The sequence below is a fragment of the Crocodylus siamensis genome, chromosome 6 (genome assembly GCF_052110815.1).
Source record: "Crocodylus siamensis isolate JL-2025a chromosome 6, ASM5211081v1, whole genome shotgun sequence".
Classification (NCBI taxonomy): Eukaryota; Metazoa; Chordata; order Crocodylia; family Crocodylidae; genus Crocodylus; species Crocodylus siamensis.
Window position 1 is genome coordinate 15,673,476 of NC_143400.1, and position 13,671 is coordinate 15,687,146.

The 13,671-nt window shown below is 60.1% G+C and overlaps 1 protein-coding gene across 2 annotated transcripts in view; it reads right to left on the reverse strand.

Annotated features, from left to right (window-relative positions):
• CGN (cingulin) overlaps window positions 1-13,671 on the reverse strand; it is a 40,121-nt gene that overhangs the window by 13,647 nt on the left and 12,803 nt on the right. For both annotated transcript variants that reach the window (XM_090053019.1, XM_090053018.1), the window contains exons 2-16: window positions 10,813-11,997; window positions 10,070-10,170; window positions 9,221-9,290; window positions 8,684-8,779; window positions 8,037-8,188; window positions 7,580-7,721; window positions 7,141-7,353; window positions 6,533-6,681; window positions 6,002-6,143; window positions 5,576-5,788; window positions 5,096-5,302; window positions 4,583-4,840; window positions 3,835-4,005; window positions 2,956-3,117; window positions 869-958 (exon numbers count right to left, since the gene is read on the reverse strand). In XM_090053019.1, coding sequence (XP_089909145.1) covers window positions 869-958; window positions 2,956-3,117; window positions 3,835-4,005; window positions 4,583-4,840; window positions 5,096-5,302; window positions 5,576-5,788; window positions 6,002-6,143; window positions 6,533-6,681; window positions 7,141-7,353; window positions 7,580-7,721; window positions 8,037-8,188; window positions 8,684-8,779; window positions 9,221-9,290; window positions 10,070-10,170; window positions 10,813-11,970 — 3,324 coding nt within the window. In that variant the 5' untranslated portion in view covers window positions 11,971-11,997. The remainder of the gene's footprint in view (window positions 1-868; window positions 959-2,955; window positions 3,118-3,834; window positions 4,006-4,582; window positions 4,841-5,095; window positions 5,303-5,575; window positions 5,789-6,001; window positions 6,144-6,532; window positions 6,682-7,140; window positions 7,354-7,579; window positions 7,722-8,036; window positions 8,189-8,683; window positions 8,780-9,220; window positions 9,291-10,069; window positions 10,171-10,812; window positions 11,998-13,671) is intronic.

Here is a 13,671-nt window from a genome sequence, read left to right on the forward strand (position 1 = left end):
GCACAGATGTACCCTGCCTTCAAGCCCCTTTTCCCACCCTGAAAACCAGGGAAATACCCCCCATCCCGGCCAATTGGTGCTAATCAGAGTCAACTGCCATCCCAGCCCTGTGTAAATGATGGTTCTTTGGATGGGAGCAAAAAACCCCAGGACGAGCCATAAAAATATAATAAAAAGACGTAAGAATGGCCATTGAGGGGGTCGGACCCTAGGTCAGTCTTGCCCAGTCTCCGATGTCACACAGGGGCAGAGCGCGGATGCTAGAAGGAGTGACCTGGGTCTGAGCAGGCTTTTTCCTTTTTCTCTCCCTTGCAGCCTCCAGCATTGAAGGATCCAGGCAGTTCTGACACAGAGGCCATGCCCCTCACTCCATGCTCAATAGCTACTGATGGCCCTTCCCTCCAAGAACGGGTCCAATCCCTTTGTGAACCTGGCTAAACCCTCAGCTTCCCCCATGTCTAGTGGTGATGAGTCTCACACTTTAATTCAACTTTAAATCAGCCCTGATTAAAACAGGTTGAAGTGGGGGGGGGTCTGGAAAGAGTCATTTGCGCACACAGCTGGAATGGCAATTAACTTGAAGTAGCCATGATTTCCCCAAGGCAATCGGATACTTCAGAGGTACTGAACATGGGACACCAGGGCTGCCCAGGTGCAGGAGCCCAGGATTAAAGGCTTTGTCCCAGGAGAAATCCAAGGCCTGTTTTTAGCTTTCCACTGTGGAGCGGAGCTGAAGCCAGAGGGGATGGAGCCAGCAGTGATGCTGACAGTGCAGGACCCATACCGTGCCAAAGCACCGAGAACCCCAGTCCGGGCCAGGCCCTCGCTTCCTCCGTGCGAGGTCCATGGTGCCATGTCCCTGCTTTACCTGGTCACGGCTGCGGTTCACCCTTTCCGTCAGCAGCTCCACTGAGCTCCGCTCCTCGTCCAGCTCCATCTCCAGCCGCTTTGACTTCTCCTGCAAGACAGCAGAGATTCCCATCAGCCAGAGCTCGCAGGGGCCTGTTCCTGGAAGGTCTTTATGGGGTGCTTCCCACCCCCCCAGAGCCAGAGCAGCAGTGAAGCTCAGCGATTAACCCTGCAGGTGCCAGAGGAAGATGTTGGATGTAGGTTCTCACTGGGATTTTGGCGCAAGCCAGGGTAGGGTCCAGAATCCAAACCTGGGCCCACCCAGGCCAATCCCTACACTGAAGCGGAGCAGCTGGAAGGACTGGGACCCAGAACTCAGTGCCTCTCTCAAAAGCAGTGTCCGATTCATGTGTGCAGGTCCCTTGCTGACCCCTCCAGTGGGGAAGCAGGCCAACCCCCGCTTCCTTGAGGGGCTGTTCAAGGCATGCCACAGATGTCGCCAAGGTGGGTTTGATGTGGCAAAGCAGTTACCTGCTGGCACCTCTCCCCCACTCGTTAAATCTTCTCATCCTCTCTAAAGCGAGGGCCTCTGGCCTGCCAGGGGCCAAGGGAGTGGGATAAGGCAGGTGATGGATATGGAACGCCATTCCTCCCCCAGGATGCAGCCGGCTGACACGTTGGGCTCCCAGGCTGCCCACTGCCAAAAACATCTTTGCCCGGCCCTCACAGCTGATGCTTTCAGGGGAGATGCCTATAAAGCCCAACCTAGACAATGCTCCTCACCTCTGCTCTGTGCTGGACACTGTTCTCCAATATTTTACCAGGTAGCTGAGCTACACAGCGCTCACCACACACTGCAGCAGGGACCCACTGAGACAGCCCTCAGCACCACATACCAGGCAAATCTGTGCCACCCTTGAGCACAGGTTAAAATCCAGGGCAGCTGAGCAGACTTCAAGCCCCAGTCTGCCTGATCAGCGTAGACCAGTGGTCCTCACTCATTAGACTCCAGCCCCCCGCCTTGGACAATCCCAGCTCCTAGCTTCCACTCATTCCCCAACTACAGAAAGACAACAAAGCAATTCCTCTGTGGCAAAAAGCTCAGCAAACCCATGGGCAAGGCAGGAAGTCTGTGATACTCTGGATTCGTACTGGGAATCTCTGGGTTTCTTTTGTGAATTGTGCGTAGCTGTTTGCACCTTAAAAGGATCTCACAACACCCCAAGAGGCTTGAGAATCAGCGATGCAGACAGAAGCTCCAGCACATCTGGAGCCTCCAGGCCGCTGGGCTCAGATGTGGTTTGGGGAGCCATGACATCAAGAGGCCACACACGACTGTGTGTAAACGGCCTCTGTGTTGTTCCAGGAGGAAAGAGCCTTTGTATTTTCATACAGGGCTGGCTGCAGGGTGCCGGGCAACTCGACATTTTGGACTGTTGATGAATGAAGGCAGTTAGACCCATGCAGCAGAGCCAGAGAGAGGTGATGCCCCACGCAAAAGCAGCTGCTGGCTGCTACAGACCAGTAAAACAGATCATTCGGAGAGGGAATCTGCGACCCACCAAAAGAGACTGGCATGAATGGTGGAGCCCCCACAATGAGGCAGCCTCCGAAATAGCTGGAAGGAGTCAATCTAACTTAGCAAGGTGGGGGAAGAAAACCACACAGGATTCTGGTGAGAGAAGGGAAGTTTTCCAGGACAACCCTGTCCCCTGCCATCGTGAGCAAGGTAAGGAATGAGTGTGGTTTCACGCTCTCCTGAAGGACTAGCTTCTCTGCTCACCAGTGGCAGACTCAAGAGAAACACCATGGAAAGCTCCCAGGCCTGCCAGGTCCAACAAGCTGGCTCCCCACCTCCTAGCCCCTGGGTTGGGGAAAGCTACTGCAGATCTGAGAGCTGCTATGTGTTGGTGAAATGCTCGAGGAGAACAGCTGCTGAGCTGTTGTGTGCTGGCGTAGGTTAGAACAGCAAACATCCAGGCCCTGGGTGGGTTTTTGGGAAGCCTCAAGTACCCTGCACCTCTTATCAGCCCCCAAAGCTGCTCCCCCTCATGTTTCCAGCAGCCACGTGGCAGCAAGGAGCTGCTCTTGGCAGGGGTCACACACCTCCAGTGCCTTGACCTGGCGGGAACGGTCATCCTGAGAGCGCTTCTTGACTTCCACCTGCTGCTCCAGGTGCTGCAGACGCTGGGCCAGCACTTCTCTGTCTAGCATGGCACTCTCCCGCTCTGCTTGGCTGTCCTGCAGGGCCTGCTTGAGCCGCATGACCTGTGGGAAGGAAGGGAGAGGGGGCGGCGGGTCTGGGCTGGGGCAGGAATGGTATAGGCTGGGTCCCCAGGGACGTGCCCAGCAGAGGCACCACAGCCAGCCCACCTCAACTGCAGGGGAGTGGGCAGAGCTGCTGCACTGGGTGGTCAGAGACTCGGGTCCCAGGGCACTTGCTGGGGCCCCAGGCACTGGACCCACCTGGTGGGCAGGGCTGGTTTAAATGGCCCAGAGAGCAAAGCCATGCATCCTCCAGACAACAGGAGCACTCTGCAAAGCAGCCAGCTCAGAGAGGGACACAGAAGCACGTAACCTTCCCTCACCCCGGATCTGCTCTGCCCAGTGTCCCAAGCTGGGAGCAGCCGGGCTTGGGGACAAGCTCAGACCCTGGGGTCACAGACCCCCTACTCCCAGAACAGGGAGCTGGGTCCAGCCAGGAAGGAGGGAAGGCAGGGAGGGAGCCTCTTGCTACTCTGCTGAATGAGACAGAAGGGAGAAAAGACAAGTGAGGCTGAGACCATGCCAGGCATGAACTGGGCAGCTGGGAGCAGGGATGATGCATGGAAGTCACACCCGCTGTTACATGCGAGCTGGTGCCAGGGGCTAGACTGGAATCTCTCCAGGGCAGGCTGGACACTCGCCATTACATGGGGTAGGGCATAAGGGGCATCATCTCCCCCAGGAACTGCACTGGATCCCTGTCCAAAGTAGGGACCACACCTCATCCTGCAGCCGGGCCAGGCTGAACTGCGCCTTCTCTAGCTCTGCACCCCGGTCCTTGGCCTGCTTCTGGGAGTCCCCCAGCTCCTTGCGCGACTTCTCCTTGTAGTCCTCCAGCTGCGACTGCAGCAGGGCCAGTGAGTGGTGGGATTCCTCAGCCCTCTGCTCCATCTGCAGCAGGGAGAGGGAAGCACTTGAAGACCTACGGACAACTGCTACCAACCTCCCTGGAGCCAGGAGTGCCACATGGAAGCCACCAGATGTGGCACGATAGGGAAACGCCTTGTGGAGGACAGAAGAGGTCATCCCAGTAAGGTGGGTTGGGACAGGGTCACCATGGAAGCTTTTGGGTTTGGGCAGAGACCTGCTGTGGGCTACACTGGTGCTCTCCAGAGGCTGAAGGCCATGCAGTGGAGCAAGTCTGTGGTTCAGTGTCCACATGTGACCCTCCAGAGGTCTTGGATTGAATGTACCTGAATCCCAAGTCAAGAGAATGGCTCCAGCTCCCAAACCTCCATCCCATGAGGAGCTGCTCCCCATAGCTTGGACCCCCAGGCCTTTCCTGTGGTCACCCCACCAGTGGGGAGGGCTAGCACCAGCCGTCCATGACAGCACTAGCTCTGGGGCCTGAGCAGCTGGTGGCTCAGGTGGCCATGTGGCCTTGACCCCCAGGTGCACCCCACACCATGGCTACATGTCATGCAGGCCCTTCTGGACAGCCCAAGTTAGACCTTGGGGCCTTGCCCACCTCCTTGGTCAGCTTCTCAATGGTCCTGTCCAGCAGCCGCTTCTGCTCCTCCATCTCTATCTTCAGCCTCTTCAGCTGCTCCTTCTGCCGCAGCTCCTCCTGGTAGGAGGAGCTCAGCTCCTGGTGCTCCAGTGATAGTCGGCTCAGGCTGCGCTGGGCCTCATCCAGCCGGTTCTCCAGGGTCCTTTTAACCAGCAGCAGCTCCTGCTCCTGGTCAGTGGCTTCCCCTAGAGTTTCCTCCATCTGCCGGCGCTCTGCCTGCAAGGAAGGGCTTTTAGTGATGCTTAGGGCCTGGGGCAGGGAGGCTGGATGGGGCATCTCTCATCAGTGCAAACCACGCCAGAACTGGGACCCAGGACACTGGCTTCTAGTAGTCTGTCCTCCACCTGCACACCACTGGCCTGGTGCTCACAGGGCAGAGTTTGTGCCATGCTCCGTTTAGAGGCTGCACCAACACGTGGGGGCCCTGGTGCCCAGTCCTGTGGAGGAGAGCAGGCTGCCATGGTCCCCTACCTCCAGCTTGGCGATTTTGTCCTTGAGACGGGCCTCGACACCTTCCCAGTCCTCAGCCACATGCCGGTAGTCCTTGAGCTGCGCCTCCAGACCCAGGACCTTCCTGCGCAGGTCGTCGTTATGCTCCTGTGTCTCCCGCAGCGTGGCTTCCACTGCCCTCCGCGTCTGCTCTGCCACCTCCCGCTCACTCTCCAGCACCACCTTCCCCTGCGGAGATGGGCAGGTGAGTTCCAAGGAGCGGTGGGACCCCAATACACAACCCAAAGGAGACAGGCCCCAAGGCTGCAGCCTCTATCATGGACTCTCTGCAAGGACGGAGCCCTCCCTGGGGATGTTGCGGGGCAGGTCTGCAGGCTGGGAAGATGCCTGGGGTCTGTGGGGCAGGTAGGAGCCTCTGTTAGCTTGTCGCATGCACACCCCTTCCTGACCTGCATCCATCGTCACCCAGGCAGACAGAAGGAGCATACGGGGAGCACTTGCCTTGACAGCCTCGTCCGAGTCCTTCTGCAGCTGCTGCAGGCTCCTCTGGAACTGCTCCTGCAGCTGCTCCAGCTCCCGGCTGTGGCTGCCCGCCGTCTCCTGCAGCGTTGCCTTCAGTGCCAGCAGCTCCCTCTCCCGCTGCCACAGCAGCTCATCCTGCGCCTGCTTCTCAGCGGTCAGCTCCCTCTGCTCCTCCTGGGCCTGGCGCAGCTCCTATGGTGGACGAGGGGGGGTCACCCATGAGCTCTTAGTGCAGGGAGGGGCCCCGAGACAGCCACAGGGCAGCACGCTGTGGCTGTCCCCCCACAGGCCCCGTGTGCTTGGTCATCCCAGGACCGGCCTGGCCTCAAGGGCTCCCTGTGGGGTGGGGAGAAGTCTCTGGGGCCTGTTTCTGCCTGCCCCTCACACCCCAGCAGCAGGCAGCACCTTTTTGAGGGCTTCGAGTTCACTGGTGCTCATGGCGTTGCTCCGAGCCTGATCGGCCTGCAGCCGCACGGCTGAGAATCGCTCCCGCAGTTCCCGCAGCTCTTCTTCAAACTCTTCCCGCTCCAGCTTCACCTGCATCAGCCTGCAGTGGGTGGGGGGGGGGGGGAATAGGACAGGGTGAGCTTCTCCAGGGGACTGTAACAGAGCCCATTATCATGGCTAGCTGGGAGCCAAGATGATGAAGGCTGCACAGGGTCATCCCAGCCTGTCCCAGGGAGCAAGGCGCATGCCCCCTGCCAGCCCACTCTTCCCTCCACCCAAGAGGACCCCTCTGCTATGATCCCCTGGCATCAATGAGCTGTGAACCTGACCAGTGGCCAAGCACAGCCCAGGTGAGACTGAAGCCCCCCTCTCCCTTCTGCAACTCCCACCATCCCAGCCTTCATCATGTTATCTTTAGCCAGCTTTGCAGGGGCAGCCGGACCGGACCCGACAGCTCCCCATTCACCACAGGGGCAGCTCGGCACCTACTCCTGCTTGGTGCTGCGCAGCTCCTCCTTGTTCTTCTGGAACATGTCCCTCCAGTGCCCGGTTTCCTCGGTGCTCTCTGCCAGCTCCCTCTGCAGGTTCTTCACTATCGAGTTGATCTTCTGCCGCTCCGTCTCCAGGTTGGCTTGGTCCTAGGGGCAGGGGAAGGGCAGGCTGGCATTGGGTGGCAGGGGGCAAAGTGATGCCTGGTGGATTCCCCCCTGCCCCCTTTAGCACAAGATTCTGGGAGCTGGGGTCACTGCACCCACCCCAACCCTGCCCAGTTACCCCTGGGCAACCTGGATGCAAGGAGAAGCCGCCGTAGCACCAGTGCTGAAGCACAACATGGTTCCAGCCTGGGGGGTGTGCACATGGCTGCCCACATCAGAGGCTGATGCGATAAGATCCCAGTCCACCTGGGGCAGCCCCGACCAGGGGAGCTGCCAGCTCAGAAGCATGGCAGCGCCAGGCATACTGAGGACAGGAAGTCAAGAACAAAGCCCGGTCCCAGACAGAGGGAAGCTGGGGAGACTCCAGCCAGCCTGTGGTTCCTGGTGGCCCCAGGCCCCAGCCCCGTCTCTCCTTCCCCACTGTGCTGCAGAAGGCCCTGCCTGGGACACGTCCTCCATGCTGCGCCGCAGCTGGTCCACATCGTGCTGGTATTGCTGCCGCAGCTGGTCCAGCTCCTTGTCGTGACTGGCTACCTCCTCCTTCAGTACGCCCTTGAGTGCCGTCAGCTCCCGCTCACGCTGCCGCAGGTGCTCCTCCTGCCGCTGCTTGGCACTCAGCACCTCCTCCAGCTCTTCCCGGGTCTCCAGCAGGTCCTGCGGGGCCATAGGGATGCTGATACAGGGACCTTGGTCTGGGCCCAGCTCTGCCACCAACTGCCCAAGTGGCCTCATCCATGTCACTTTGCCATGCCTCAAGCTTCCCCCATCACCTTCCCTGGCCAGTTTCACCCCTGCAGCCGAGCTTGGGGCCTGCCTGCTGCCAGAGCTGCCCCTTTTCACCTGCTGAATCCAGCCCAGCGGTGCCAGCGCACCCACATACCTTCAGCAGCGCGTCTCCCTCAGGCACATCTCCCATGCCCTGCTGGAGGCGGTCAAGTTCCTCCTGCATCCCCATCAACTGCTCCGCACAGTCGCCCAGCCTGGCCTCAGCCTGCTCTCTGGCCCTTTTCACTTCGTTCAGCCTAGGGTTTGGGGGGGGGGGGGGGGGGGGGGAAGCGAGCACAAGCCCTGTTGAGCCAGACTAGAGGGGCTAAGTCTCAGCCCAGCAGGGGAAGAGGTCTGACCCCTCGGCAGGGCAGCCTGAGTGGGGGTAATGTGCTGAGTTGGGAAGGAGACTGCCTGTTTTGGGTGCCCAGGGGAATGTAAGGGATCTCCTCTCCTGGCTGAAGTGAAGGGACGGTCAGGGGGAGTAGGCAAGCCAAGGGGATACAGCGCTTTGCTCTTGCTCGTGACCCCCAGGCCCAGAGCCAGCTCTGGGTACAGGGAGCAGCTCTTACTCTCTCAAGCTGCTCTGCAGCTCCTGGCTCTTCTTCTCCAGGGCTCCCCGGAGGCGCCGGCTCTCCTCCTCCACCCTGGCCAGCCGCAACTCCAGGTCCTGCACGGTGCTGCTCCTGGGAGACTCCCTGGTGAGCTCCAGCTTCTGGCGGAGCTGTTGCGGGTGGGAGAGGATGGAGTTATTTATTACCCAAGAAACACAGGCTCAGGGGGACACCATGTCAGCTGGCACCTCAGCCTGGCACGCAGCCCTACCCGCTCGGCTGGATCCCTCAGGCCCCCAGAGTCAGGCTGGCTGTGGAGTAGGCTTGGCTGGGCCGGCTCGGAGCCAAGTCCCAGCTGGTTGGAGGGGAAGAGGGCTATCACTCCTCCATGGGTTTTGTACAGGGCCGTGGTAGCACAGACAAACCCACCCACTGTGGCTGAAATGCCACCATGGAGGCACTGCCATGGAGGCTGCCGCCTGCCCCTCAGTGTTATACCAGTCTAGTCACCAGAGGCTGCAACAGATCCAATGGCCCTTTCCCACGCCACGCTGAGGGTTGTGAGGAGCCCCCAGCCCCTCTGCCAGCTCCCCACTCCTGAGAAAGGCTGGGAGCCCCTCCAGGCCGCCCTGCCCTCTCCGCTCCCAAGCACCCGGCCCCCTCACCTTCATCTCCTCGTCCAGCTTGTGCTGCAGCTCCTCCACCCTCCACGCCAGCTCGGCCTGCTGGGGGCTGGGGGCTCCCGTGTCCTCAGGAGGCGCCTGCAGAAGACGCAAATCCTGGGCTAGGGAACTGGGCGGAAGCAGGTGGCACTGGGCTGGACCTGGCCTCCGATCCCTGCTCCGCCGGAGAGGGGTCCCAGAGCCCCTTCACTCCCTTCTCAGTCTCCTCCACTGAGGGCAGCTCTTCACTTCGAGGCTTTGTTGTTGCCATCCAGCCGAGCCCGCTTGCCATTTCCAGCCCCCCTCAAACTACCTCAGTATCAGATCCGTCCAAGCAGCCTCACCACCACCATCTCCCCTTCCACTTGCTTCCTGAGCTACCTAGGGGCTAGTGGGCTTGCCCCAGGTCACTACAGCCACCTGTGGCAGAGGCAGGGCAAACCCAGCTCTCTCCCTTGGTGCCAAACATTTTCAGCTTTCCCAAAGCTACAGGCAAGGCACTTGCTCTTTCCTCCATGGGAGGGAAGGGGCTTGACTCACCGCAAGTTCCTGGACCTTCTCCAGCAGCAGGTTTGCCTTCCTCTTTAGCATGACTTCACTGTCTTTGCTCCTAGAAAGGCGGGAGGCAGGGATCATGGACACAGGCAAGCAGCTGCATCAGGGCCACAAGGCAGAGGCATGAGGGGCCGGAGCCGGGGAGATATCGAATCATGCCCAACTCCACCACTGGTGTCTTGGGTGAACCGGGGGGAGTCACTTAGCCGAAGGGAGCTATGGAAGAAGGACACTGGAGACTGGGAGGTGACCAGGTCCAGTTGGCACAAGGCAGCACCTGATCCTGCCCAAGCTGCTGATGCAGGGAAACCCCTGGGATAAACCCACCTGGGGGAGAAGGGCTGTTTCCTCCTCATTTTTGCCAAACTCGTGACCTTCACATTTGCCCCTTTCAAGAGGTCTGAATTTGAAAGGCCTGCACGGGACACCAGATGCAACTGCCTCAAAAGGAGGCTTCTGCGGTCCGGCTGCAACACGATCAGCCATTACCTTTTCCCCGCACACATCCCAGCTCCGGGGCTAGTGCAACAGGAACCCACTGCACTGGAAGTGAGCCCCCTTCGCTGGCTCAGCCAGGCACCACCTGCACCCCCAAGACACCCAGGAGACCTGTGGAGTTCAGCCTTTCAGCCCACAACATGACTGGGCCTTAAAGGACTGATTTCAAAGGAGCCAGGTCTCCTGCATGAGGATCAGATTTTCCAGACAGCCCAGCCTGGCCAAACCTCCTGCGGGCACTGGACAACACTGGACCAACCTCCCCCACCCCAAGACTCAGCTGGAGCTAACGGGAGCGGCACCAGCCAAGACACCCTCCCCAGGGCACCCGCTCACCCGTCCTTCAGGATAGCATAGATCAGCTCCTTCATGTGCTCATTGCTCCCAGCCGGAGACGCTTCCTGCTGGTCCTTCAGTAGGTCTGGAGTGGACTTCAGCTGCCCAAGAGATGCACACGCAGGTTTGTTGCCCTGCAGCAAACCCCCGCCCCCCACCCCCCCTTCTGCCTGCCACGGCAGCCAGCGCTGGATGCTACGGAGGAAGTCAATGCTACTGCTTCTGGGCACAGGACGCCCTGCCCACAGGGCGCAGACTACTTCTCACCAGGAGAGAGCCCGGCCACCTATGACCACCTGCACTCCCAACACAGAGGAAAGTGTGTCGCTTGTCCCGTCGACACATGGGTGGGATTGGACTTCCATGGGCACAGGGAACTGACAGAGACGCCCTGGATGTACCAGGCTAAGCGGAGCCAGGAGAGCCAAGCCCGAGTGAATATCCAGTGCAGAAAGTGCTTGGAAAGGGTCCCTGTAGTGCCACAAGGGCAAGGACTTGCTGCCACCTATCATGCCTGGCACAGTCCGTGGCCAGGAAGCATCTCCAAGGCAGACACATAGCTGAGAGTACCACTCATGGCTCACCGCAGAGCGGTCCACGAGTGGCAGAGCTGAGCACACACAAATGCTGTGCGTCCCCCTCTGCCCATTCTGCTGGGAAGGGGAGGATGACTCAAAGGCCTCAGGAGCATTTGGCTGCACCGGGGTCTCCACAGACACAGCCCCGCCAAGGGGATACGTTACCTGCAACTCCGACTGCACTTGACTTTGCTGCCGCTCCACCAGAGGTTCCTCAAGGCCATTATTTGCCCAGTCCCGTGTGGGCTGGGACCTGCTGGCCACACCGGGCTTCAGGTCTTCCCTCTTTGTCCTGGGCAGGCTGCCAGCATGCAAAGTGACAGCAGGCGGCTTCAGTCCCTCCTGAAAGCCGGGCTGATGCCTGGCGGCGGTCAGCTCCCGGGAGTCTGCTGTATCATGGTAGGACACGCGCCCATCCAAGCTCTGCGACCGCTTCCTCTCGTCTGGGGGGATACGGCTGCGGCGGGCAGTGCGGCCTCGCTGCTGGACCTTCCCGTCAAACTTGCTGATGAGGGAATCCACCGAGGACAGGGGCTTCGTGTCGATGTCGCCCACGGCGGCCGGCGGGCTGGGCCTGGAGGACTCTGGGTCAGGAGGCGGCTGGCCAGTGGCCCCTCGACAAGCAAAGGCAGAAGAGGCCTTCTCGCTCGCCTCGGGCCCCTTCTGGACAGCGATGTTCACCATGCTGCCACTCTTGGCCTTGCCCAGCGGCCGTGGCTGAGCGGTGCCGTTGGTCTGCGCGCTGGGACGGCTCGGGACAAAAGGCTCCCCCGACTCGGGGCCCAGCAGAGAGCTGTGAGACTGCGTCCGCCTCAGCTCATCGCCAAACGGCTTCTTGGGAAGCAGCGGCCGGCGGCCACCCTGAGGGGACCGGGACCGGGCAGGCCCAGCCGGAGACCCCTTCCCAGGGGGCCGGGAGCTCTGCTCCTCGTCGGACGTGCTGTGCCGGGCGCGCCGTGCCGCGTAGGGGTTCTCTGGCAGGTCGGAGTCGGAGCTGAGCGAACCCGAAGTCTCCTTGGGGTAGCGACTGGGGGAGCTGGCGGGTGACGGCTGAGTGGCGGGGAGGCCGCTGTACCCGCTTTCACTTTTGATCTGCACGCCGAAGGAGTCGCTGCCACGCTCCCCGCTGTTGAGGACCACAAAGGGCTGCCCATCGATGCCCTGTACCCGCACTGCCACCCCGTAGGAGCTCGGCTTGGCCGCCTTGGACCGAATCTTGTGGGGCTTCTTGGGCTCCGTCAGGTCATCGATGAAGCGGATCTGGACCCCGTAGTCCACGGGGTTTTGCTTCTCGGCCATTGCTCCATTCACGTGCCGATCCATTCCCGGGGTCTGGAGTGCGCCGGACTCCTGCCGGGGAGAAGAGCATGCACACATTTTACTCAGCTGATCCAAGGGAGGGAGCGCCAGGAAGGAATGGGCTGAGCTTGAGTGAATACAGGAAACCCAGTGCCCTGCCGATACTGGGTTTGTTGACACTGCCGATAAGGAGCAGCCTTTGAGACAAGAAGTGCGGCACTCCTGGCCCCCACCTCCTTTTATTACTGAAAACCAGCTGAGGCAGCAGCAAAAGCCAGGAGCTAGGAGCATCCCACTGGCACCCAAACGCCCAGCCCTGACCCCAAAAGGCACCCTCAGAAGCAGGCTCTCAGAGGTCCTGCCCCCAGGCACCCTCACCTGCGGCCGAAGCACCAGGAAGGGAACCCAGGAGTCCTCGCCCGGATGTTCCCTTGCAGACTAACCTTTCTGAAGGGCACAGTTATGGACAGACACCCAGAGGTCTTCTGCCGCCTTAGAGCACAGATTTCCCTTCCCCACCTCAGATGCCACCCACGTGCCTACACGGGCATTAGGGCACAAGACTTTTGCCGCACTCTGGAGTTTGGGCAGCCCCTTTCCTCCCTGCACCATCAAAAGCCACATGCGAGGTTAATATTAGCAGGGAAAAAAAAACAGCAGCCAGAGCCAAAGGACACGAAAAGCCAAAGAAAACCCCCTCAGGAGCCCTGCTGAAGGCAGCTGCCTTTGCAGGACAGTGCAAGGCCCCCCATGTAAGGGGGTCCTGTTCTCCAGACAGTCCAGATGCATCATTGCCCCATGTACCCATTTCCAGCCACGCATCATCTGAAGTCTCCACTTTATCAGGATCAGGAACCTGGGGCTGCAGGCACTGAACATACAAGCTTTCTCCAACGCAGCACGGAAGTGGGAAATCCAAAGGCACCACCCAGACACAGCCCTCCTGAACCCCAAACTAGACCCCAGAGACGATTGCCTCTGCACTACAGGGTCTGCCCGTGGCATACTCTGAAGCCAGGATCTTCCCCTCTCTTCCTGCCTGCCCAAAAAGTTGCTGAGTGCTGCACACTCACTGCAGTTACAAGCTAATACCGTTACCATGCTATGTCCCGAACTCTCCCAGACCCAGCCACCCGCATCCACGCCAGCTGCACGTCCCTGCTACTTCAGCGGCCGCACAACCACCACTCAGCGCCAAGAGATGCTAGCAGCAATGCACCGAGACCAGCGCAATGTGATGCTCCTTGCTGGAGCCCCATTCGCCTGCAGCCCCGAGGGGACAGGAGGCAAGCACTGAACATCATGTGCAAACTGCTGGAGAAGCAATTACAATAAGATGCCTGAAGGGTCTCAGCCCCTGCACTCAGCAGCCCGGGCTGGGAACAGCCTGCCCAGGACACCTCCAGCAGCAAAATACCCTTGGGTGGATCTGGCTCCTGGACAGCCAGAGCCAAGGCATCATGCAGGGAACTTATCACGTGTCCTGCCTTTGATCCAGAGCAGAACAGGACTCGGTCCTGCCGGGTGGGTAAGCAGGGTCGTTGGCAGCTAGAGGACGGGAGACAGCACAACCCGCAGTGAGCAGGAAAAGCAGCAAGATAGGAATTCCCCACCATCTGGGACTAAGCAGGGTTTGTGGCTGCCTCAGCAGTCAGGGGTTGCCAGAGGGACTCTATAAAAGGAGCAAGATGGGTTCAAACAGGCCCTAAAATCACACCAGGCACC